General features: G+C 42.1%; 1 protein-coding gene across 4 annotated transcripts in view; it reads right to left on the bottom strand.

Annotated features, from left to right (window-relative positions):
- Positions 1-1,551: 1,551 nt before the first annotated feature.
- GNPTAB (N-acetylglucosamine-1-phosphate transferase subunits alpha and beta) overlaps positions 1,552-27,066 on the bottom strand; it is an 80,330-nt gene continuing 54,815 nt past the window's right edge. For 2 of the 4 annotated variants that reach the window (XM_081249463.1, XM_081249465.1), the window contains 14 exons: positions 26,134-26,295; positions 25,560-25,739; positions 25,180-25,350; positions 23,504-23,633; positions 22,204-22,407; positions 20,421-21,526; positions 18,167-18,366; positions 17,728-17,947; positions 16,936-17,049; positions 12,732-12,817; positions 12,389-12,487; positions 8,758-8,925; positions 5,103-5,193; positions 1,552-3,119 (listed from right to left, as the gene is read on the bottom strand). In XM_081249463.1, the coding sequence (XP_081105589.1) occupies positions 3,042-3,119; positions 5,103-5,193; positions 8,758-8,925; positions 12,389-12,487; positions 12,732-12,817; positions 16,936-17,049; positions 17,728-17,947; positions 18,167-18,366; positions 20,421-21,526; positions 22,204-22,407; positions 23,504-23,633; positions 25,180-25,350; positions 25,560-25,739; positions 26,134-26,295 (3,009 nt within the window). In that variant the 3' untranslated portion in view covers positions 1,552-3,041. The remainder of the gene's footprint in view (positions 3,120-5,102; positions 5,194-8,757; positions 8,926-12,388; positions 12,488-12,731; positions 12,818-16,935; positions 17,050-17,727; positions 17,948-18,166; positions 18,367-20,420; positions 21,527-22,203; positions 22,408-23,503; positions 23,634-25,179; positions 25,351-25,559; positions 25,740-26,133; positions 26,296-27,066) is intronic. The other 2 variants (XM_081249464.1, XM_081249466.1) reach the window with 1 other exon arrangement.

Genomic DNA, 27,066 nt, shown 5'->3' with positions numbered 1-27,066 from the left:
GCAGTTTCCCTTTTTGGTCCTCCTGATGTGATTTGCACTGCTTTTCAAGTGCTGGGCCAACCTGCAATCCTGGAATGGGCCCAGCCTGATCATAAAGTGTTGCTCCTTTGGAGAATGAACTAACCTGGCTTGCTAGTGTTTCGTTTGGGATTCCCCTGAGGTAGACTGGCCTATGGTTTTTCCTTTCTTGTGGCAACTGAACCAGGCTTTGGTGTGGGGTTGTGTTGACCTTGACGGAAAAATTAGACAATGTTTTCCTTCTCTTTTCCACACTCTGGAAGAATTTTGGGGGATTAGTTCTAGTCCTTCCTTAAATGTTCTGACCTAAGCTGCAATCACATTTTACTTTTAAACCCTTGATCATTATTTGTATGCTTTTTGGTGTATGTAGAAACAGTTTTAAAAATAAACACTTTAAGAAAAAGTAGGCAAAAAGTATTTTTAATTAGAAAATGTGTCACTTTCTTAGCTAAGGGCAGTGTAATAATTTCACCCTAAAGACTACACTGGAAACCTCACCCCTGACCTGGATAACAATCCTTTTACATACTTTCCTCACTATCATCCTCACCACTTACATTTATCAGGCAGGAGTATTTGCCAGGCACTGTGCTGTGTATGTTGCATATGACATTTCTTCCATCCTCACCAGAAGCCTATGAGGTACGCAGACAGCAGTACTGCCTCCTACATTTTAGAAGAGAAAGCTGAATCTTGGCAATCAATGTCTAGGAGCGAGGACTCCAACCCCGTAAGTTGGACCGCAGAGAGTGTGCTTTTCACCTGCACATGCCACTGTGTCCTGGGGAGGCGGCATGGCCTGGAGGGAACTAGAGAAAGAGACAAGCTGGGCTCCAGCCCACCTCTGCTCCCAACTGGCTGTGAGACCTTGGACAAGTCACGTAATCTTCCTGACCCTAGTGTCCTCGATGATCACATACAAGATGTGGGGCTTTGAAACTCTGCCTGTGAAGCCTGGGAGTTTTGGAGGCACTGCCTTGGGGTCAGGTAGGATGAGCAGCTTTCCCTCTTCTGTGTTATGTACTGGTCTTCCAGAGGGTTTCATTTGGACTATTGGTTCTGAGGCTTTAAAATTCTGGAAGACCATTTGATGACTCATCAACTTCTGAGGTTCTTTTGTTCTAATGATTCTACTGAATCATTAGATAAATGATTCTATGAACATTCTGATTCTGTTATCCATCTCATTATCTATTAAGCTCTGAATAAGGTGTGGATTATATTCACCTGACCAGAAATCTCCATCACACCCAAATATTCATTTCTCTAACTTTTCTAGAATTCTTCACGTTAAGAATGATACCCAGATAACCCCTAAATTTTTACCACATAAATCCCATTTAGAACTGATTTTCCCCCATATAATGACATTCTCCAGGTTGTAATACTACCACCCTCTCCTTACACTGCTTTCCACTTAATTTCAGTTGTGTTAAGGACAGATCCTGACATGCCACATAAGAACTCAAAATGATTTCTGGATCTGGATAATGAACTCACTCCTCAAAGATTAAAAATCAAAGCAGCAGATAAAATGTAAGTTTTTATGAGACTTCAATTTTTGAAATACATAACTCTTACAGCACAAACACAGTTATTTACAAGATCTTCTTACAAAATATGTATGCCATTTTGAAAGAATACTGTTAAGATCATGATCTAAAATACCTGTCAGAGTTCAAAAAGGACACATAAAATCCACAGTACGATGACATAAATAAAACACGGCTGAACATCAGGGCTTAGCCACACATAAAAATACTAATTCTCTATCCCAGTGGTCACACACCATGGCCTATGGCCCAAATCCAGCTGGTGGCCTGTTTTGTTACAGCTGCGAGTTAGACATGGTTTAAAACTCGAATGTGATTTGCACTGCTTTTCAAGTGTTGGGCCAACCTGCAATCCTGGAATGGGCCCAGCCTGATCATAAAGTGTTGCTCCTTTGGAGAATGAACTAACCTGGCTTGCTAGTGTTTCGTTTGGGATTGTTAAAAACAAAAGGATTGTTAAAAACAAAAGCTAAACTAAACAAAGAATATGCAACATAGACATATGTGGCCTGCAAATATTTACCATGTGGCTTTTTACAGAAAAAGTTTCCTGACCCTTCATTATGTGAAACTGATTGAGAGCCAGCTACTGGCATATACTGATGAGTATTAAAGAAGATACCACTGTTATGGGCCACTACCATCAGCACTGCTCATTTCTAAAATGAGGCACTTCTTTTTGAATATGTACATCTTCAAAACATAATTACACCTGGCAAGTAGCTCAGCTACGTAACTCTAGCCCTTTGTAATCAGGCCTCCACATGAAATCACAGTATTCTTAGGGGCTGAAGAAAACAAGCACAAAGTATCAGATGTCAGTCACTGAGCTCATAAATAATGGTAAGTGGGTTAAGATCACATTGTTTTAAATGTTAATAAAATCCATAATTTACATACTGCCAACAGGACATGATATTGCTGCATTAGTTAAATAACATCTATAAAAACATGTTTACACATCCCAATTCATTGTTTTCAAAAGCAAGGATAACTTAGTTAACTTAGTATCTACTTACTTTAAAAATGAGAAATGGAAGAAAGAAACAAACAAAAAAAAACCCAAAATGTAAAACCACAGCAAAAAGCTTTGGAATGCAAAAGACTGGGGACTCTTAGCAATAGCACTCAAGCTGGCTTAGGCTTCTCATATTAGTTAGCTGCTCAGTTCCCACAGCAACAACCATTGCTGTCTCTCATCAGTGAGGCTTTTCATTAAAAGAAAGACCGGTCCATGAGCAGATGCTTTAAAAGTAAAACCAGAGCTGCTCAACACACAAATTTTCCATGTGTTGGTTAAGCAATTCCTGGTCAGTGGGCTATATTCATTCCAGGAAACAAGTATTATACTGGATGTTATTCCTTCTTCAGGCCAAGCTGGCTAAGCATTACATCATGAAGACATCTCTGATGTCGAGTTTTAAAATGCTCAGTGAATGCTGAGGTAGATTTTCAGATGAATATCCTTTATACCTTGATTCGATCAGGACTAGCTTCTTTGTGTATCCTCCTTCTGGGAAATATCTTCCGCTTAAGTGCAATTAACTAAAGGATGAAAGACAGAAAATAAATTTTAATTCTCCAGGTTGACAAACTTTAACTTTCTTTCTGAGGGTCCTATGACCTTAATCTTTTCCACAGTCCTATACATAAAAAACAGCAAACAAGTCTCCATCATTCCTCCCCTCAAAATGAAACCAACCGCTGATTTTGTTTGGCTTTGTAGGGTTAAAGTTACTTTGGTCCAAGTTTCATTTTTTTAAGACCTATAAAAACTACAGATTTTTACATAGCAATTACCACATATATTTATTTTCACAATGTCTGTTTGTCAAGTCTTTCTACTGAAGGAAACGGACTCTTCAGCCATTAAGATATTGTCTCTGGGTTTGAAAATGACTACATGTGTAAGTTGGAATTTTAATTTTTTTTAAGAATTTTCTATCACCACTTTTTTTCCTATACTTAGTAACCACAGCAATAATCATTGGGCATTGCCTGTATTTTCAAGTTCATGAATGGGTTGAAATACAGAAGTTCATTTATAACTTAGTAGCTTAGAACTTGGATAAATACTTCTAATAGAAACAGTTTATCCATGATACGTCTGAAATAGAAAACCTGACCACCTTTATAAGGAAGTTTCAATGAGAAAATGTTCTTTACAGTTTCAGTTTCTACTGCTCCATCTTGAGGTGAGAGCAGGACTTTGCCCAAGCATGGACCACCGTGGTCTGGATGATGAGCTGGGATTCTGGGGCCGGGGGAGAGGCAGCACTGGCTCGTCTGTGAGTGTGCAGGAGTTAAGGAATTCGATTCAGGTACGTGAAGAGCAGGGTGTCGGGGGCGGCGGGGGGAGGGGGTTTCTCTTCCCTTCCTCCCCGCCTCCTCCCGCCCCTCTGGTCCCCTATTCTCTGCAGGTATAAACGAGAGCGAAGAAAGACCCCCCTGTTCCTTCCATGGCCGCCAGCTGCTCCTTTCAGCCAGTGTCCCTCTCCTCCCCATCGCAGGCCAGCACACAGCTGACTCAGGTTCCTCGCTGGACCTCCGTTCTAAAAGCAGGTACAATCTGTTTTAAGATTTTTTTCTAAGATTTTTACTTGCCAACAAGATCAAGCGGAAGGTTTCTATCCCGTGGGAAGTGGATGGAGGTTAAACTGCAGTCCTGCTCGCCGGCCAGACCTTGATTTCCTGAGCTTCCTTCCATCTGCAGCACGAAGCCCAGGGCTATTTATCCTAAAGCTCTCAGTTCTCAGGCCTCCGCCCCACGCCGCCCCGCCCCACGCCGCGGCCTCCTCATTGTAAGTAAACTCAGTGTAAGCTTCCCATCCTGACAGCCAGCAAAGCTCCACTTGAGAGTCACCTGGAATGAGGCTGAGGCAGGTTCGCCTGCCTGGCACGAGGCGGGTCAGCCACCCGTCCCTTCCTTCCGAATCCTTTCTTTTCAGTGCATTTCACACCTGCTGTGGCCTAATGAGGATTCGCTTATCCCTTTCTTTTGACCTCACAAATCTGCCTCTAACTAACTTCTGGGAGGTGGCTGTGTGTGCGCCTGTGTGGAGATGAACTCCCAAAGGAAATGTAAGTGGGAGAGAGACGGGCCGTGTGCCCGAGCCAGGCACCATCAGCAGAACAGGGGGAGCCCTGAAGGTAAGACACTGTGGCCACTAGTTTGGAAAGAATAAAAGAAAGAAAATTGGAGACCCACAGAAAATTAGTATCAGATGCAGATTCGAGGTGGTTTCTTTGGTTTAAAATAGTTTGACTTGCAGACTTCAGGCTAAAACTGAAAAGCTCTATTTATTGAGCTCCAGGTACAAAGAATACTGGTTATAGATTTAGAAGATAAATGGAAAAAAAAGGCGATTATGACTGTTGCCTGAATATTATGAAATATTTAACATGAGTATAAGCCAATAGGAGAAATAAACATTTTTTTCTTATGAATTTATATCATTTTCTTTAAAAACAAACCAGATTAATATATCAAGAAATACTGTTTGACATCCACATAAATATAAAACTTACCTGTTCAGCAAAAAATGAGAATACAGTAAACATAATCAATGTTGCTAGCACACAATGAGTCCAAAACTTCAATTTGTCTCGATACACCCTCCTGTTCAGAGAGAAAAGAAGGAAAATATGTAGTTCTGTGTAGGGTTTAACTATCATTACTTAGTAAAACTAAGTAAAACTATATACTATTTACTAGTTTAGCAAATTATACTAGTTTAGCAAAAACAATGTTGTGAAACACAAAAACAGTGTCTGGAGGCAATTCTAAAATGTTAACATAATTATACATTTCCCAACTGAGTTCAGATTTTCATTGTTATAGTAAATATTTGAATTAGTAAAAGTTACCCAGGCAGGGGAGAGGACTTCAAAAGAAAATGAGAATTTTTAACAAATTAAACCCCCTCTTTCATTCATTTGTATTCACTCAGTCACCCAATCAACACCTCCTGTGGATACAGCAAGGTGACAAGGAGAAGTCCCTGCTCTAAAGTATCTGCAAACCTGGGGAGGCGCTGACGTGCAGACAACTCGCCATCACACAGGTGGACAGAAATATCTATTATCAAAAGCAGCATCTTGTGGAAAAACAGCAAAATGAGGAAAGCACCACAGAGATGGTGACACTCCATTTGAGCCTTGAAGTGGGGAAGGAGAGCCTGTGGCTGAGAAAGGGGATCAGCAGTCGCTGCAAACTGGGTCCTGCTGAACTGAGCCAAGTCTGGCATGGAGGCACGAGGGACACTCGGCCAAGGAGAAGCAGGTAGGTGTGAACCGCAGTTGTTCTGGAAAACCATGCAATAGTGTTTGGACATAATACTCTGGGGGAAGGGGGGTGATATATAGCATGTGCGTGTGTGTATGTCACAATCGGGGTGCAAATGGTGGCCGTCTGAAGGACGGATGTCAAAGCAGGTGGCTAGAGGCAGGCAATCCGGTTAGTCTGGGCAGAGAAAAGAATGAGGGCTGTGCTAGGGCCGTGAGACTGGAAGGAAGGAAGCAACAGAAGAGACATTCTGAGGGTGGAATCAACTGGCCTAGGAGAGAGATAGGATATTGGGGATAAATGGGAGTACAGCAGTTTCATCACCTGTAATTTGGAAATAATAATTTGTTATGAAGATTAAATAAATGCTTAACATAAGGCTTAGAAGATATGCTAACAACTGCCAGGTTTAGGCCTCTGCGCTGAGTTCCAGGCTTATTCACACCTGCCTGGTAGTGGGTGTCTCTACTCTGAGTCACATATTCCAAATAGTACCCTGCCCTGCACTGTTCTTCCTCCTGTGTTTCCTACGTTAAGAGGATCAAAAACCAGCTCACTGAGTTCTAACGTCTACAGTATCATTCAGAATCTATGTGTAATTTGAAGAGCTAAGAAGCCACAGGCTGTGACACAGCTAATGAGTTGCCCCAGTGACCAGAGAACCCTGTAACAGCCGAAGGGGAGCTGAGCTCCCCTCAGCCAGCCATGCACTGAGCACCTGCTATGCACCAGGGATGCAAGTGGACTCGGACAGGGAGAGCCAGTCTCTGCCCTGACGAGGGCTCACAGTCTACAAGGAGCGACAAGCACACCACGTGGACTGCTCTAAGTGCAGAAGCTGCTATTCCCGAGAAAGGGACAGGAGGAAAGCCACTGCAGGAAACCAGGGGAAGATGACGGGGACTCAGGAGTGCAGGATCACGAAAGGAAAGCGAAGGAAAAAGTTTCTATCGGGGTGGCCAAAAAGCTCGTTCAGGTTTTCTTCCGTAATGTGGAAAAACCAGAAGGAACTTTTTGGCCAACCCAGCAGAGAGCAGGGCGGTGTTGGTGGGTCAGCAGTGAGAGATGACACAGAAGCGGGGTGGGCTGAGGAAAAGGAAGCCCCCAGATCAGCAACCTGCACCTGATTCACGTCATCTGTACAACACAGAAATCAAAGCCCTCTCCAGCTACTCTTAAACCCACTCCTTTCTTATTCAGTAGGGCCCTTGAAGGTGAATTTAGTCACGAACTGGATTTGTGGGGATTGACAGCTGGAACCGTCCAAAGATCTTTTTCCTCTGAGCTAAAGCAAAGTGAAAATGGTGAGAAGCCGTTCCTTGCCATTGCTAGAAGACAAGTTATTTAGTAACAACTTCTCCTTATGAAAATAAAAATATGTACATAGTAGCAATACACATGCTAATTGTCTCACTTACCCAACTGCAAGACACCAAAGAGCTCTAGCTGCCAAGGTCTGCTAATTTACTCTCTCAAATCTCTGCCAATTGTATCTACTGCTTTCTCTCTATTCCCTGGGCCATGTCCTTGGTTCACACCTTGACTGTCTGTTTCCAGGACAAGTGAAATGCTTACTGCTTGTCTCTCTGCCTCAAGTTCCCAGACAACACTGCCTTACTCACCAGTCCAACCCCGCAACCACTGTTAGTTATCTTTCCAAATCGTGAAGTCTGATGGGACAGACATCTAAAAAAATCTCTCCTGGGAACCCCTATTCTCTAAAGAAAGATGTCTAATTCAGATACAGCCCTTCACAATTTCTCCTTTCCCTCTCCACAGCACTGTCTTCTGTAGCTCGGTGTCTTTGCAGGTACAAAGGAACTCTTCCTACCTGGAAAAGTCCTTTTCATAATTCAAAACCAAGTCCAAAACCAAGTCCAAATGTCACCGTCCTGTCATGGAACTAGCTGCTTCCTCCTCTGTACTCTGAGAGCACTGAAGCCTATAGTCCTTCGTGTCACGGCTGGTTAGCTGGCTTCTGGTGAAGGCCGGCGCAGTGTCCCTTCTGTCTTGCACAGGCAATACCGCATCTAACTGGCCTCACTTTACTGCACTCCACAGCCCTGTGTCAAGCAAGTCTATCGGCACCATTTTCCCAACAGCATTTGCTCACTTCGTATTTCTGTATCACATCTTGGCAATTCTTGCAGTATTTCAAATTTCTTAATTATTATGTTTGTCACGGTGATCTATGATCAATGACCTTTGATATTACTACAACTTGCTGAAGGCTCAGATGATGGTTAGCATTTTTAGCAAATATTTTAAAATTAAGGAATGTACTTTTTTTTAGATATAATGCTATTGCACATTTAATAGACTACAATACAGTCTTAACATAACTTTTATATGAACTGGGAAAGGCAGTGGCCTGGAACCCGCGACATCTCCGAGGCTCGCCCCTATTCCTAGTGCCTTGCATGGTGGGCAGGCAAGGGGTCAAAAATTTCCCTAAATTGAAAGATAAAATTATCTTTCTAATTAAGTGTTGGTAGTAAATGGTAGTAAAAATCAAAGAAGGAAACATTCTAAAGCAGCTTTGGAATACAGTGGAACGAACGTGTGGAGGGTCAGGAATCAGGCTGGACTTGCCACCTGTCAGCTACTCCACCTTGAGCAAATCACTCACTTCTGTTACTGTGCTCTCACCTGTAACGTGGCAACAAGAGTAGCACCTTTCCTTGTAAAGAGTAAATATACTGCCCAGCAGGTACTCAAGAAACGGGGCAGCCACTCTGATGGCAGTGATGACGAATAAGGCTCAGAAAGTGTGCTCAGCCAGTGAGCTCAATATAAACTATACGTGTATTTTACAAAGAAAGCAAATAACACAGTAAAGAAATTTTATCCCTCTAAAAAAAAAATACACATGTACGTATATGAAACAGGAAAACTTACCATTCCTGCAGCTCATGCATATGAAGGAAACGGTTTCGATACTCCCGTGGCAGCTCAAACTGGGATGGGATGGGGAAGACGGATTCGTAGAAGTCCCTGAGAACAGCCTTCACTGTCTGGGCATCTTTATGATTGTGGTCAATGTTGTCATTCAGGCAAACAAACTTCCTGGAAACAAGAGAGACCCAGGGTTATTACTGGTTATCATAAGGATGATCCTTACCTAACAAAAGAAGTGTGGATTCCAAATATATTTCAAATGGACTTATGTCCCAAGCTGTTGCATTTACTGATATGATTCTCTAGGGGAATAATGTTCTGTAAAATTTTTCTTTAAATATTCCTCTCCTGTAAAACAAAAAGAACTAGGGTAGATAATTTTGAATGTGCCTTCTAGCTATGGGAGTAAATTATTTTAATTTCTATTTGGCATGTCCCTGACTGAAGCATTCTGTTAGCATCCAGGGAAAAACTACTAAATGCCTACCACTGAGTTCTCTGAACTGATACAGTTACATTACTAAGAACAGTCCTGTAGATCACTGCATTAGAGATGGTTCCTTATAGCTATAGATTTTATGAGATTGATGACGACTTCTTAACATGTCTCCAGCCAGGCTGTAAGATGCTAGAGTTCCAGCAAAAAGTAGTTTACAGTGGTGCTTCCCTACTTGTTTCAGGTTCTCTTCCCGGCAAAAGTCACTAAACTGAGGGCCCATTAAAACAGTAGGTAGGGATAACACCACTTTTGAAGTACATTTAATTTTAATTTTTTTTTTTTTTTACAATTTTATCAAGTCTAATAAAGCCCTCAGATCCTACTACCAACGTACAGGAAATACAGGGGACAGAGGGGCACGTTAAACAACCGGGAGACCATCAAAAAAGCCCAAAGTTCAGGACATCTACAGACTATACAATCTGATTTCTTCATAGGCACATGCCAACATGTATATGGTTTAAAAAAAGAGAGGTGGGGAACCTGTGGACTTAATTGCAATGAATTAACTTGATACCATTTCAAACCAACAAAGTTAAAAACATAAATGCTTATAAAAGACAACGGAGGAGAAAAGTCTCAGCTCTTGAAGATGAGTGATGAGTAAGTGAGAGTTCATTATCCTGTCTCCTCTAAAGTTGGGGAAGTTTAAATTAAAGGATATTAAAGAGTTATGTCAACCAAATACAGTGCATGAGGCTTGACTGTTCCCTAGATTAAAAACAAATAACAGCTGTAAAGGGCATCTGGATGCAACTGGTGAAGTATGAATATAGACCATCTATTAGTTGGTATTATTTTAGTCAGTGTTAAGGTTCTTAGATATGTGTTAGTGGTCCTGTGGTATAAAGGAGAATGACTCTGTTTAGAAGATGTGCTAAACACTACTGAGCCTGTGCTCTAGAACCCATGAGCCACAACTACTGAGCCTGTGCCACAACTACTGAGCCCACGTGCTCTTGGGCCCACATGCCACAACTACTGAAGCCCACACGCCTAGAGCCCATGCTCCGCAACAAAAGAAGCCACCGCAATGAGAAGCCCACGCACCGCAACGAAGAGTAGCCCCCGCTCACCACAACTAGAGAAAGCCTGCGCCCAGCAACAAAGACCCAATGCAGCCAAAAAAAGAAGAAGATGTGCTAAAATAATGAGAGGTAAAGGGTCTGGATGTTTGCAACTAATTTTCAAATGGTTTAGCAAACAAAACAGACACCAAACCTGTGTGTTTTTGTGTTCATGCAGAGAGATGAAGAGAGAGAGCAGACAGACATGACAAAATGCTGAAAATTTAAAAGTCTGAGCTAAGGGTTTATTGTACTATTTTTTTCAGTTTTTCCTGTATCTTCAAAATTTTTCAATAAGTTGGGAAAAGTTAAAGAAGTAAGTATGTGTATGAGACAAAGAGTATGTGTAGACACAGGGTAACTAAAGCAGACCTTGCTGGGTGCCCAGCAAACACTCCCTCTCCTTCCTAAGAGAACTTGCATTTTGCTCCGTAGTTCTCCCCCATGAGCTGACTCAAAGGTAGGCAACCGCACCCCAACCCAGAGTCAGCTTCTGACTAGCGTTAAGTGAATCCCTCCCCTTCACGGCGACTGGTATAGAAATGGGGGAGGGAACAACACGCGACACACAGGAAGGGACAGTCCCCTGTAGCCTCAGAACATGGCTATGTCTGCAGGGACACTGGAACTGCTGAGGTGCCCTGTCTCCAGCCTGAGGATGAAGCCAACACAAGCAGGAAGGGAAGCAGAGCCCAGATCCTGCCTCTCCTAGATTCCCTGTTCATGCGATAAACCTGTCCTTCAAGTGCAAGTCAGAAGGCTGGTTTTCCACCCCGGACTTAAAAATGATACTATCTGTTCAGGGTTATAGGACGTGTCTGGGCCCAGCAGACACTGCTGGAAAAGCCTGTCCTGCCTTGGGTCTTTTCAGCAAAACCCTATCCCTTTAAGTATCATGAAGATGTCTGAATCCTCTCGCCCAGCAACTTTCAAACTGGCACAGACATAAAAGTATGGGGTACAACTAAAAACTCTAAATTCTCAATTGGTCTCACTACAGATCACCAAGGACTGAGCAAGCACGTCGATAGAATGGGGGAAGCAACAAGCAAGTACTGAAATTGGCTCTTAAGGTTGTTTTTGTTTTTTTAAATTTGAGCAGGGCATTCCAAGAAGGGAACAGCATGTACAAAAAGAGCTGCAAGCTGGGTGGTTCTGAATTATTATGGCTTATTGTTTGCTTAGCTTGTGGGAAATATTTGTTATTTTGTAGGAAATATTTTATGAATATACTAGTAAGTATTAAAAATATTTTCATTTCTCTTAAAATTCCATATTCCCCCCTGCCCAAAAATCAAGAATGGAATTTTAAGAAAAAATACCATGGCTTTAAAATGCCCGGAAATTTTACACCTCTGATCATGTATAATTAAGATGATAATTTAAATGAGATAAAACTGAAAACTTCCAAAAGCATTTGAAAAACTCAGATGAAAACATTCAATTTCATATGCCAAGGTCTTTTTTCTGAGAAACTACTGAAACACCTATTTCCCACTAAAGTTCAAAACTCAAAAATGCAGATTTTAACCAATTTTATCGAACTAGGGCAACTGTTAGGGGGCCAGGCTGGAAATTTTCAAGGTTTATGTAAACCTGAACATTGAATTTATCCCCAAAGAATGACTGCAGTTTACTGGATTAATTTTCACATTTATGGTAGCATTCCTTTTTCCTCAGAAGCTAACTGGAACTTTACTTTGAATTGCAAAGATAGGTCTAACCACCAAAACAACTTCTCTGGGAGCTCTGAGTGCTAGCCGTCTGGCCTCACCTCCCCGACGATGCTGTCCGCCCCTCAGCCCAGCCCTCAGCCTCACTGAACAGTCCTGTCACTGGACTCTGAGATGTCCATGCACGCAGGGCCCGATCTCAACTCACAACTCCCATCTCTCGGTTCAAACACTGCCTCTACCGTTAGACATTTCCGTCTGCTCCAAACAGAAATAAGCCACTCTCGTCTCTCTAGTCCTACTGCTTTTTTTCCTCCATACTTTCTATTCAATTGCACTGAGAACCTAAAATGTTCTAAATTAAAAACAACGACAACAAACAACAACAGTACCTGGGGTTTTTTCTTATATCATCCAACTGGCCAACCACATGAGAAACATTGGTACGAATCATCTTAAAAGCAATTTCTTCTTCTCCCATGATTTCAAATCTAATATCAAAACATATTTAAAGAGTTAAAAATTCATGTGGATATGTAAAATAGAATTTCAATAAGAAAAGCATTTCATAAAAACTTAAAAAATCAGCATCCTTGGAATGACTTAATTTTTCCATATTACTAAAGAAAATGATCTCACATAAATTTCAAAGAATGCTTAATAAACTATGGTAAAATTATGAAAATACCACTCATAATTATCATTAAACAAAGAGAAAATGTATGTAGTACTTACCTATATTTGTTTTTGTCCTTATACGCTTTGTGGATTTTATCAGTTACTGGTTTACAGTTGGTTACTAGACTTTTAGTGACTGGTGGCTGCGAGAAAATACAGACATTATATTAGGGCAAAGACTAGGGTGAGGCAACTGAAGCATTTATCTCAGGTGCAAAATTTAAGGGGGCACAGAAAGACTCAGTAATTAAGATGACTTTAATGTAATATTTTTAAAAATCAAATTGGCATACTATGGCCCACATGCTAATTGCCTGTTATTGTGAATAAAGTTTTATTTTAATCACACATTACTACACACTGTTAAAACAGTCTTATAAGGGATTGCTATAATTTTTTATTTCGAAGATAAACTGTAATGAAGTGGTCTATATGATACTCATAAGCTAAGCTGTCATTCTTATAGTCTAATTAGAAAATATCCTGTGTGTAATCACAGTTAATTACAGTAATGAAGCCAACACCTTGGCTAAGAGTTCACTCGAGTAATGTTAACTAACGCTGTCTGTATAATTAGTACTTATGCTCTAAACAGCTTTATTTGCATAAGCCTCAAGACTAACTTATAACCATTAGCAAAGCAGCCTACTTACTTAATCCGTAGCATTCAAAGGATATTTGCTGATTCTAAACCTCATGCCAGATATTTGGTAAAACAATAAAATGCTCTAATAGATGAATATGTGTGCATTTCTTTAAAAAAAAGCCCTAAAATTCCTCAAGAACCTTTCATCATGCCTGTAAAAGGGAAAGATGAATAACTGTTTTCTACGCATAGATCATCTTCCTTAGAAAAGAACACTCTTCTCTAAGTTCTATGCAAGTGCAAGGGGTTGGTAATTGTAAAATCTTACTAGGAAACCAAAGTTTATAGAGAAGGAAAGACAGACAAGTGAAAGGATGGATGTGGAAATACAGATGGTGAAAGACAAGTCTGGAGCGAGCACTGTAACAGGCTGAGCCACTCGCAAAGCTCCCTGGATCTGGGGTGACATCAGTAGCCTCTAAGGCAACCTGTCAGCATGATCACAATGTGGTCCCGAAGACAGTGAAGACCAGAGAGGCCTGGTCCAGGGGAGAAGCTGAGTGGAGATGGTTTGGGAGCCCAGCACACTTTCTCCTTTCTTCCTCCTCTGTCCAATGCTCTGGGTTTGCCCACCAAGAAGATACCAGAAAAGACAAGTCAGGGCAGCCTGGAACCCTCGGCTCACTGGCCCCCTCCTGGAGAAAGGGTGTACCCAGATCTCTGATAACTGGTAGAACTTTATTTTGACAAATACATTAAAAAAATATTTAAACCAGGACACTGACCTCTGGATGATTTAGAGTTGATTATATTAGCTTTGTTGGGGTAACTCCAAATTCGGGGAAAACAGAAAAGAGCTTTATCATTGTTTGAAAAGTCCTAAAACTGAGAATGTCTTTTAGCCTATGCAATCTACTTTCTTTTTTTTTTTTTTTAACTTTGATTCTATTCTCTCTGGAGACAGGGAACACACCTACAGTGATTACAAATGTGCCTTTTTTTTTTTTTTTTTGCGGTACGCGGGCCTCTCACTGCTGTGGCCGCGGAGCACAGGCTCCGGACGCACAGGCTCAGCGGCCATGGCTCACGGGCCCAGCCGCTCCGCAGCATGTGGGATCTTCCCGGACTGGGGCACGAACCCGTGTCCCCTGCATCGGCAGGCGGACTCTCAACCACTGGGCCACCAGGGAAGCCCCAAATGTGCCTTTTTAATCATTAAGAACGCACTTGTAAAGAACTACTAACATCTCTGTATAACAGCCTGGGTCTGACAAGGCATTTTTACTGGATTGTGCCAAAGACCCAGAAGAAGCTGCTGCAGCTCACAAGACAAGCTGCCGTTCTCTTATCAGCCTGACTGCGCATCGGCTCCATGCGAGGCCTCCCGAGAACCCACAACCCAGAACTAGTCTCCACCTGCTGATTCACGCCTGTTTACCCCACTAGAGCAAACTCCCTTAGGGCTGACACCAGGTCTTATACCTCTACCTCAGTTTTGTTGATTTCATAGTTTTAAGTTTTAGAATATTTAGGGAACTGGCTTTAAGTGACACATTTGTATACAAACCCATGTCATATGCTAAACTAACCAACGCATGATCAGCAATACTTATAGTTTGTCTACAGGTTCCTAAAGCTGCTGGGCTGCCCCTCACAGTCTCCTCATGAGGGAGCTTCCTGGACCCTCTGAGAACACAAGTGAGAAATACCATCCCTGCCGTGTGCAATGAATGCCAAACGAATGACTGCCTTCTTTCAGGAATCAGATTTTTAACTGATTCATTACTCTTCTCTACATTCATTTACAAACATCTGCAGTTAATTATAGGGCTTGAGCATTTGCAAGATGGTCAGTTTTTTAAAAATACATGTTATTATGATTATGAAAGTGTAGTCTATTCATTATAGAAAATATGGAAAATACTAGTGTGAAAAAACGATATTAAGAACTACCTATGGGGCTTCCCATGGTGGCACAGTGGTTAAGAATCTGCCTGCCAATGCAGGGGACACGGGTTCGAGCCCTGGTCCAGGAAGATCCCACATGCCGTGGAAGAGCTAAGCCCATGAGCCACAACTACTGAGCCTGTGCTCTAGAGCCCGTGAGTCACAACTACTGAGCCCAAGTGGCACAACTACTGAGCTCGAGTGGCACAACTACTGAAGCCCACATACCTAGAGCCCATGCTCTGCAACAAGAGAAGCTACCCAGTGAGAAGCCTGCGCACCGCAACAAGGAGTAGCCCCTGGTGGCTGCCACTAGAGAAAAGCCCGCGCGCAGCAACAAAGACCCAAATGCAGCCAAAAATAAAAATAAATAAATTTGTATTAAAAAAAACTACCTATGTTCAAAAAAAAGCCGGACACAAGACTGCACACTGCATGATCTAAAAAAAAAAAACATATATATATATATATATATATATATATATATATATATATATAACACACACACACACACACACAATGGAATATTACTCAGGCATAAAAAGAAACGAAATTGAGTTATCTGTAGCTAGGTGGATGGACACAGTCTGTCATACAGAGTGAAGTCAGAAAGAGAAAAACAAATACCATATGCTAACCCATAGATACGGAATCTAAAAAAAAAAGGTCTGAAGAACCTAGGGGCAGGACAGGAATAAAGACGCAGAGAATGGACTTGAGGACACAGGGAGGGGGAAGGGTAAGCTGGAACAAAGTGAGAGAGTGGCATGGACATATATACACTACCAAATGTAAAATAGATAGCTAGTGGGAAGCAGCCGCATAGCACAGGGAGATCAGCTCAGTGCTCTGTGACCACCTAGAGGGGTGGGTTATGGAGGGTGCGAAGGAGATGCAAGAGGGAGGGGATATGGGGGTATAGGTATACGTATAGCTGATTCACTTTGTTATAAAGCAGAAACTAACACACCATTGTAAAGCAATTATACTCCAATAAAGATGTTAAAAAAAAAACTACCTATGATTTAACCTACTGTCATTTTCATTAATTCTGGGGATGTGTGAAGGTATCAGTTTTCCATAGTTCAAACCATATTCTGTATATGGCAGTACCCATTTTCCCCCCACCTAATTTTATTTTATAAACATTCTTCCATATATATCAGTAAAAATTAACTGTAAGCATCACGTAATGGCTGTACTATAACCTTGGTCCATCAATTCTAAAGGCACTTTTTTTTTCCACATTATCATTTCTCTGAAGCTGGGATGCATCTTACAATCAACAAAGTCTTCCAATCATTTCAGCCAAATGCTACTCTGATATACTTGTGTATAGACCATCCACTGCCCCTAGTGGTAAGATCCAGAAAGGGCCAGCATCAAAGCAACTGAGCTTTGATGAAAGATGGGATTCCATCTGATGTTTAACCTGAGGGTGGTTCTCCCAAGCCAGTGAGTATACTCTGGTGCTATCCTTAGTGAATAGGATGTCTGCTTATAGAATATAAGCAACTAATCTCAGTATTAGCTTAACATCCATTAGGGAGGAAAAAAAGATATTCCAAAGAAAAATACGAATGATTCTGGATCTGTGCTACTGATTTCCACCAAAGACCTATAACCAGAGCCTGCTTCTAGTGTTTGAAGTGCTCTACGGAAATGATGTAACTAACACCCGATAAGGATATACTTTCTACTTTACATAAAAGAACCCACGGCACTCACCAGATTGGGATCATAGTATGCTTCCTGAGTTGGCGGGATGTTGTTTAGCTGAGTGATGTTAGCAGGAAGCATTTTCGAACAATTTATTAACACGTGTTCCAGACCGGTTAAGTCCTAACAAAGCAAAAATAAAAGGATAAACATATATACATTACAAGTAACAATTGTGGTTTTAAAAATAAAAATGTTAAAGTCACCAAAATTTAAGCATTATCGTCAAAGAGGGTTTGACTATATGATTCTTAAAGACACCCTAAAAAGAGCAGAATGAAACAATACAAATAACCCATCTTTGTCTCAAAGTAGAACATACGGGCCTGCGAGGCACCGTTTTACACAAGGTGGTCCACGGGATCACCAGATGGGTGTCCTGCAGCTGGATTCATCTTGGAGCTCTCCATTAGTGAGTGTCCTACTCCTGGGACTAAAGGATGCCATGACAGAAGGGGCTCTGCAACACCGTGGACCTGGCTAAGATCTCCACTCGGCCACACCTGAAGCCCCTGAATGAGCTTGTCACGAGAATCTTATCTGCAGGTATGGTCTGCCTCGTCTCCAGACAATACAATTACAATCCCTACTGAAAGCCTAAAAAAAGTAATCTTATAAAATATGAACTTCAAATTTGACTTTAATCCTGGCATTTAAAATGGACTAGATGTGAACCCCCTCATTAAATATGAAGAATTACTTGTATTTGCATTCCATTCAAGTATGTAGGGGAAAGAAAGTGTCAAATATAAAAGTTTCATTCAAAATGTCATTAAATTTAGGGGAAAAAAATTACAATACCTGCAAACTTAAAGGCAGGTCGTGAATTCTGGTAGCCAGCGTGCGGATTTCTCTGTCAGATAAGACACCAGATTGGTCTGTGTCAACTTCATCAAAAACTTGAGATATGTTCAGTGGCTGAACTGCACTCATGAGATAATAAAAATAAGAGAAGGCAAACTGCATGTCCTCAGAGTGGCGCACTTTGTGAAATGATGTCTTGTCAAATTCTTCAGGGAACCTGTCCAAATGTAGCATACCATAAGATCTGGATATTTAAAATATATACAGTACCTAACACTTGTGGAGTCAGAATCTTCCTTCCCACTTATTTAGATAATACCTTCGACATACTAGTCATGAAGTGTTAAAGCCATAAACGCAGCGTAGCAAGGATGTAAACTTCAAGCAGCCTTGGCTCTGAGCACACACAAACAACTCAAACACAAGCAAGACTTACATGTCTTGCAGTTCTTGCATAACTATTCGGTCGATCATGTGAGGCATGTGTGCAGGGACTTTCCGAGACGTGAATCCAAACTTGCTATTTAGAATTTTGTTTACATATCGGAGGGAATCTGCGAACGTATCTTTTAGTTGCCTCCCTGTGTGTTTGCTCTCAGTAAAGTATGCCAGTTGTGTCTTCAGTGACTCTTCTTCCTGAAAAGAGAATTCCACACAACACAGCACTGTGTTTAGTGCACAGGTGCCCTGTGCTAACAAGAGACAGAGGTACTACTTTATGTGACGTGGTAATAACTAGTCACTAACTGTCCTGAGGGGCAAATGAAATGAGCACTAACAGGTCTCCTCAAGCATCCTAACAGCAGGACAAAACTGGATTTCAGTGAAAGTATCGCCAACAACGGCTTGAGAACAACAGCTGTGGGGTGGAGGTCTGCTTTTAGGGTACTCTTTAAGGACTAGTCACTGATCATGAGATTTCATAGCCAATTTCAATGCAATATTTAATTGATTTACAATAAAGTTGATAGTGCTTTCAGTATCAAGTTATTTCTACTGGTGACATCAAAGCAAGTCCTTGAGTTCTGAACACAGAGACTAGAATACAAAATTGGTTTCACCATGTAACAGTGTTAATATTATGAAATGTAAAGAACCCTATCAAAACCAGTAAGAGGCGAAACTGAATGAATGGGCAAAGAATATTGGCAAAGAACCTGAACACACTTTACAGAAGATGAAATATTTTTGCTTCTCAAACTGATGAAAATATAGATGCTATTAACTGCTGTTGGTTAGTCCTGTGGAGAAACAAGCACGCTTGCATACTGTTTGTGGAAGGAGGAAGGGGAGCAATATTTAAGAAAGACACAGTTAAACTTTATACGCAATAGACCCTTTAACCGAGCAATTCTACCTACAGAAATAAAACTTCCTCAAGAGTAAGATATATGTACGGGAATATTTATTGCAACATTAGGTATTTGTACTTGCAAAAACACTGGACACAACTTATAGCTGTTAAAAAAAAAACAATGGCAATTTGCCCACATACTACCACGTCAAAGGCAGCTGCAGAGCAGTGTGTAACTTCACTGCTGCACAACAAACTATACAGTTTGTACGTCTGCATATCTATAGAAAAATACTGGAAGAATACCCACCAAACTACATATTCATAGTGACTGTCTCAAGTAAGGAGATGAAGGAAGGAAGGAGACAGACCTTTCCCTTTTTTTTTTCTGCTTTTGTTTTTTGCATTCTTGCGATTTTTACCATTAGCCTATAGTGCTTCTGCATTTAAAAAGCGGGGAGCGGGGGAGGATGAGGAAATCAATGTAGGCAAGAACGCTGCAGCCCCTCGCTTAACAATTAGTAAATGCTACCATGGCAGGGACAAGATACTTCCTGAAGACCATGAGAGGAATGAGACAACGCCCCTCTTCATCACTTTCCCCCAGCCTGACATCCACTCACGGCTGTGCTTCGGTCCCCATCCAGCCCCACCCTTCCAAGGTCAGCTCACAGGGCATGTCCTCCTGGATGCCTCCCCCAATACCTCCAGGCAGAGTTAAGGAATCTTCCCTCCGGACTCCTTGTCCGTACTTCAGCAGACACTTATCACACTGCCACAATTATTTGCCCACACATCTGTCCTCCCAGCTTGCCCTTTGAGTCTCCAAGAGCAGCGACTGTTCTCACCATCTTGCACTCCCCGGCAGTCAGCACAGTGACGGCGCTTGTGAGATGTACAAAGGACCCCAGGGCACCGTGGAGGCCGTGGTACAGGAGGGAGAGCGCTTGGCTCACCCTCACCTGCTGTTGTGATGTCGGGAAAGCTAACGAATTTATCTGCCTCTCGGGGTTTTCATTAGTAAAGTTGGAAAAACATGAGATCTGACTGCACGAGGTATGCAAAAGCGTTTCCTGATATCACAACATGCCAAGTAAAGATACCACCCCGTTCTACTATGGACTCAGGGTATGCCCCTGGCTAAATCCCTTACTCAGCCACATGACGTCTGCTTCCTAAACTGCAAAATGGGGACAGTGAGAGCAGACTCTTACAAGGTAGTTTTATGGTTAGAATTATTGGGACAATTAAATGAAACCACATAAGAAAAGTACTGAGTCCAGTGGCGGGCACAGGGAAGTACTGAATAAGTGGTAGCTATTATTGTATCGCTACCACTTACAAGGTTATTTATTTTTCCTGAGCATGGGAAAGAGTAAGGCTGGATGTAACTTACATCAAGAAGATCCTGGAAATACTTTTTCTTCTCCCATGGCAAAAAGCCCAGGTAACTCTCTGTGTAATGTTGCAGTTTTCTTCCAGGTAATACTTCATTACCACCTAGGTAACTGTTAGCATTTTCCTCCATTCTGTTCTTCTCTTGTTCTTTCCCTGTGATTACCTTTTGTGTCTCCCTGTTTTCCACTGGGAAAATCAGAGATGAGAGCTTTTCTTTTGACACACCTCCACCTCCTACTTTCGGGGTCACAGTTTTGGACCTGAATCTTGCTTTGGTTTCTAAGTCCAGGGGTGGAGTCTGGCTCGGGGAGTGGCCATTCACTGTCATTGTCACTGCTGGAACAGGCGATAACCCCTGGAATCTTTCAGATGTTCCTAAGCTGCTGGGTAAGATGCTTTTGTGAACCTGTTTTTCCAGTGGGGCCTCCAAACTGTCATTTCTTTGCCCTGTCATCAGAGGGTGATTTATTGTTAACTTTGCGTCCTGTGGGTTCATCAGAAACGACCTCAGCAGGGCTGACTTGGACAGATTGTAGCCTTTCATGGTGATGTCTCCGTGTTCTAGCTGCAAATCCAAGTTATTAAGGCTCAACTGGGTCTCTTTTGGAAGGAGTGAAATATTGACCAGCGGAATTTGCACCTCCATTTGGAAACTTCCTGTTGTGTTAACATCGTGTCTCTTGACCTTGGGGAAGCGTTTTTCTTCGGGGATGTCCTCAAACAGGATTTCCACCTCTGGAAGAAGAGCTGAGGGGCTAACCAAACTTTGGTAAGACTTCTGGGTTGTAGAATTCCGTTTGGGCTCCTCCCTTGTGTCAACCTCTACTGCTATCTGGATTCTGAACTCTTCATCATTTGTACTTTGAAATGTGAGATTAAAATGTATTATGGTCGCATTCATTCCACTGTGCATTAAGAGGTGGATGGTTTTCCACTTATTGGCGATAGAAGCATGTCGGATTATTGGGTTGTCACTATAGGCGCCTTCGATTCCCCTTTTGGCTATTTCTGCAAAGCTGAAATAAGGCAGGCATTCACCTTTTGGAATAACATAGTGAGTCTGGTTTGGGAGAAGAGTTACTTTATACAGTTCATGAAAATGATCTAGAGGAAAAAACACAAACATGATTTTTAAAAAACTACGCATTTTCTCCCTTTTCCTTTAATTCTTAGGGTTTGAGTTTTCACTTTCTAAGAGTGACTTTAAATGGACTTTAAAATCATCAGAAGTTCTAACACAAAAGCTGCTGGTATAGGGCTCATTTTTACTTTCTGAAGCAATCACTATTATCGACGTGGAATGCTGAGGCTGACTCACTACAGAGACAAGGCATGATTCAGGACAGCGAATTCCAATGGTCAACTTCCATCTTCTTGTCCATTTGAAAAAAAGACAACTTTCTGACCAAAAGGACCGCCATTAATAAGCTATCAACAAGATCCAGTATTCAAACCAAGCTTATTTAATGAATTATTGGTCTCCTTGCACTGTTCCCAAATTAAACCTTCACCATGTAAGATAAATCTAAGATAAATCTGCTTACTAAAAAAAAGAAAAAAAAATCAGACTAGAGCAATAACAGGAAAAGATGCAGCTTCAGTGTCTCCTGTTGTCTAAAGATCTGTGCCCTCTTATAACTCACAACTAGTTTGGATGCAAGGCTGGGAAAGGGATACCTAGAGAATTATTACTTTACATAACAAAAACGATCCAAACCCCTCTATTTATGAAAGATTGTTATCCCCCTATCCTAAATACGTTTTTATGGCAATAAATATACCTTGCCCACAGTCACCAGCATCAAACCCACAGGATAAGACATTGCAGGCTTGGTCACAGAACTTATCAGCGAGCCAGGAATTTGCACATCCTTGATTACAGTAAGTGACGCCGCTTATTCCTCCACCGAAATGCCAGGGCTGTCCGACTCCAATGCCCCCGGTGCCCCCACCTCCTCCTACATAGCGACCTGTACCACTGTTACCTGGAGGGAGAGGAGGAAAACAGAATCCTGCTGTGCTTACAGTCTTGGAAAAAAGCCAGTTCCTTATTTCTCAGCTGTGTTTTCAAGACCAATGCATGTACTTCGGTCAGGAAAGGTTCACCCCATTCTTTAACAGAAGATTTTACGTAGCTTAAAAAGAGGCAAACTGAAAAGGGGCATCAGTTGCCAGTGGACTGGGTGTGGGATGACCAGGCCTCGGCACTTACCATCTGCGCAACCCAAAAGTACAGGCCTCAGATGTGCTCAAGGGGGGCACATGCAGATGTGTATGGAGAATCAGATTATTCTGAAGACCGTGACTCTGGGGACTGACAAGAACATGTCCCAACACCGGCAGTAAGCTCGTGACCAAGTGTCACTGCTCTGTCGCCGAGCTCTCCGCGTTGCAGAGACTCTCCTGCACGTCTACGTTTTCTCCCTGCAGCGGTTCGTATTTTTCAAAAGTGCCTCTGATAGAGCTGACTGAAACACAAGCTTTGTTTCTTCCAACACCTTCCCAAACCTGCTTCCTCAAATGGAGTAGGAGGATAATATCTGTGTACCTACTCTCCTTTCTTTGGTGACTGAGAAATTCAAGTGGATAATGGATGATGCTTTATAAGCTGAAAGGCAATAAAGAAATGTAAAAACTTGTTATCCTCACCAAGTCTAAATGTAAGTGTACAAGAAAGGGAGAAGAGATGCCGAGGAGAGGAGATGTTTACTTCTTCTGCATCTCTTTAGTCCCTCACTGACCTGGAGCAGTGTGCTGCTAGGGGCCACTGGCCATGACCTCCGACAGGAACCAGTGAGAGCGATTCTTGCTCTCCAGCTCACATAATTAAGGGTATAACTGATTTTCATATTTTGAATAATAAAAGACACTTTCAAGTGCAGGGTCATGTGGGAAAATGCCCCCAACAAGAACAATATGAATAAACTGGGCCACATGGGGACACCAGTCATCACCTCCAAAGAGTCTATGGATGATTGTTTCAATATGCGAAGAATGTTTAATTAAGTCACTGTACATGGTTGATAATGACGACAAATGAAAAAAATTCTGTCAACATGGACAAGTTACATTTGAACACACCCTCACCGGAGCAATCACCGCCATCCCAATCACAGGCCGAATTATTACAAGCCTTGTCACAATAGCCGTCTTTAATCCAGGATCCTGGGCAGCCCTCAGCACAGTTTGGCACAGGCCACGTCAAATAAACCTACGATAAAACCAGAGGGAAAATAAAGTGGTTTCTGGTTTCTGACACCTTTTTAAAAAAAATATTTATTTATTTATTTGGTTGCACGCCAGGTCTTAGTTGCAGAAGACGGGCTCCTTAGTTGCAGTTTGCTGGCTCCTTAGTTGTGGCAGGCATGTGGGATCTAGTTCCCTGACCAGGGATCGAACCTGGGCCCCCTGTATTGGGAGCTCAGAGTCTTATCCACTGCGCCACCAGGGAAGTCCCCTGACACTTTTTATTCTTAAATTAGGATTCCTTTAACAGAAAAACAAAACAAATTGAGCCTCTAGAAAAGGTCTGCATTCAGGGCCATCCTGTGGTAGTTTCTCAGTCCTGCCCTGCTGATGGGTCTTACCCGGCACATTTACTCTTTTCCGTTGCTCAAGGAAAGGAGACAAGGACTCAACTTACGGGTCAGTCTTACAACATGGTCTTATAAATGATCTATTTTGAAGTAAAGCAGCAACATGCCAGACTTAAATGCGAGTTCAAGAGCATGCAGGTGGAAAGTGTGCACACAAGTCACTGCTTTTCTGTGACACTGTTGTTAACTCGTAAGCAGATTCATGCACCGTCTCGTCTCAAGGCTGAAAAGGGGGGCAGACGAACTCTCAATATCCTTATATGTGAGGTCCTGTGATGAATTATCCAGCACAGCATTCTGAGCTGTGAACCTGTCTGCTTTCAAAACAACTGACATGGTACGTGGTTGCTTTCTAAATTAAAATCATTTTTGAAAAATGCATTCCCCTTTAAAATCTCCGTATCTTTGCATGGTCCAACTATCTGGAAGGTCTTTCTTTATCTGGTTAACTCTTGTTCTTCCAAGCTCATTTCAATCCCTATCCCAGTGTGATTTCACTCTCTGGCACTCAAACTCCTCGCACCCAGGACACACCTACTGGCACAGAAATCGCTGTTGTACATAGTCACTGATTTTGTCTGTCTCCCCTGTCAAGCAAGCCATAGCTTGACAGAGTTTTAGAACTTACAAGCTCATGGTGATAAGTCTCCAACTGATCACTGAACCCTTCTAACAACACTACCAGGGTCTTCCTGTTCCCCCCAATACACAGACAGGAAACCTAGAGGCCAGGTCAACACCCAGGACAGTGCTACACAGCTGGCACCTATATCTGTGCTCATGACCACTTTCCCATCCTGCCCCTCAAAGCCAGAGTGAGACCGGCTGCCTTCAATGAAACTTCAGCCCTGTCTTTAAGCACAACGTTGAGCTTTCTGTCTTGGGCATTTTGCTGACATGGTAAACACGATTTTGTGTTTCACAGTTATTTGCTTTTTCTGCTGTTGTAGTAGCAAATGTAGAGGGTGGATCCTGGGTGAGAATATAGGGAAGCAAAGTTCCCACTGTAGTTTTCTCACTCCCTGATTGTTAACTTTCCTGAGCTTAACACTCAAAAATGCTTGTTTGATCAAATTTGAATATGGTATATATACTGATTTCCTTATTTCCTGTCTGTAACTTCTAAGCGACTTCTAAGCCAGGCATCTCTTAGCTACTCACCTTCTGACCTTTGGAGTGACTGTAAAAGTCATCCGGCCAGACATCCTTTCCAAACATGACATCATCATTCAGGTAAATGAACTTCTGGGACAGCCCTTCGATGCGATGGATGTGACTTTCAATAGCAGGTGAACTGAAGGTAGGCAAGTGGCTCAGATTTCGAAAAACATCCTTTTAACAGAAAAAAAAAGAGAGAGAAGGCAGATGAGAGGTTTTTGTTTTGTTTTGTTTTTGGAAAGAAGGGAGGGAGGGAGGCGAATGGAAGGATTAAAGAAGGTGGAAATGGAGGTGAGATGGGTAAGAGGATGAAATCAGGAGCAAGACAACAGCAAAAGACAGAACAGGAAACCGCAGCCTTGTGACATGTGGCGAGTCGCTACCTGGTGTGTGACTATTGTCACTCGAGGATTATCGAGGTTCAGCCAGGATGGGATCTGTCCATTGGTGACAATGAAAATATTCCGAACCCATGGCGCGTGCCTCTCGATAGATCGCAGTGAGTACCTCAGCTCTTCATTATCTTCAAAACGGCTGGCAGAAACGTCTTCATCCTGCTTAGACTGAGAAAAGCATGGGGCACAGAAAGATGTAAAATGCCCCTAAGTCACACCTGCCCCTCCCAACTGTCCCTTCTGCACTCAGGGAGCGCCAGCAAACTTCCAAAGACCGTGTCCAGCTTTTACACATTACAAAAAATGCAAAACACTCAGCATATTTAAAACAACAAAACAAAAACAGCATTTCTTTCACACAATTTCTGAAGAAAAATTTCTTGGATCTGATCCTAGGTCACTTCAATTAGTATAAACCAATAGCGGTGACTGGAAAATGAGAGAAGTGCCAATCAAGTCACCTCTCTGTAAGCCCTCTTCCTTCTTCTAATATAGTGACTCATAAATCTTTAATAATCAAAGCCCTCAATTCGGGTTCTAAAACAATCTCTGCATCCCTTACCTGGCTGATGGCACTCAGATCCCATAATAAATATGCAGGACTTATGGTCAGTTCCTTTCCATTGATGGTCATATTCTTCTTCGTCTGCTTATTCAGTTCTTGGAAATCTTTGGGGTTATTCAACTTTAGAAGTGCTACACTGGCCTCTGAATACAACTGCAACTATAAAATAACAAGAGGGTTACATGTGGAAAAAGTGAACAACAAAGAAGAGACACCTTAAACTTCCCAGTTTGATCCTCGATCTTTAAATACCTACAATACATATATATATACTACATATTGTGTACTCTACTATATGCTATATATTGTACATATTAAATGTATATTACATATATTTAAAAGATTAAAAGTTTCACATACATGTATGAAATAGTAAGCCAGTATCACCAAAAACAGAAGACCTGAACAGGCCAGACACATTTCCCAAATGATGCAATGGGCCAAGTATTTAGAAACAAGAGGGAGTCAGGGGCTTTGGCAAATGGGACATCTCAGGCCCCATCTGAAAACTGCAGCCACTAGTCAATAGTGACAAAGGCTGCCAGATCTCTGGAGATCAGAATCCCCAGTGTTACATGAAATCTCCCGGTTTTCAATGGTAGCACAAATATTTTTGATTGGCATGCATTCAAACAAAACACATCTGGTCACCAGTTTGTGACCTCTGTTCTAGAATATTACCCATCTGCCTACACTGGGGAAAGCCCTGCAAGGTAACTTCGCTGAACACTGGTGGAGAGCACACCTGCCAGCAGGTGTCTAACAGCTCTCGTGCCCACACCTACGACGGGTGTCCTGGCAGGGCTGCTTGAAGTGCTTCCACAGGAAAACCACCTTGAGAGGCAACGTTTTCAAAGGAACCATAAATCCAGGAGGGAACACCACAAGCACCAACATGTTTTACAGGCAGGCTTCCCCACCTTGACCAGA

The sequence above is a fragment of the Mesoplodon bidens genome (assembly GCF_964165515.1).
Source record: "Mesoplodon bidens genome assembly, chromosome: 11".
NCBI classification, from domain to species: Eukaryota; Metazoa; Chordata; class Mammalia; order Artiodactyla; family Ziphiidae; genus Mesoplodon; species Mesoplodon bidens.
This window is presented reverse-complemented; position numbering and strand designations above follow the sequence as displayed.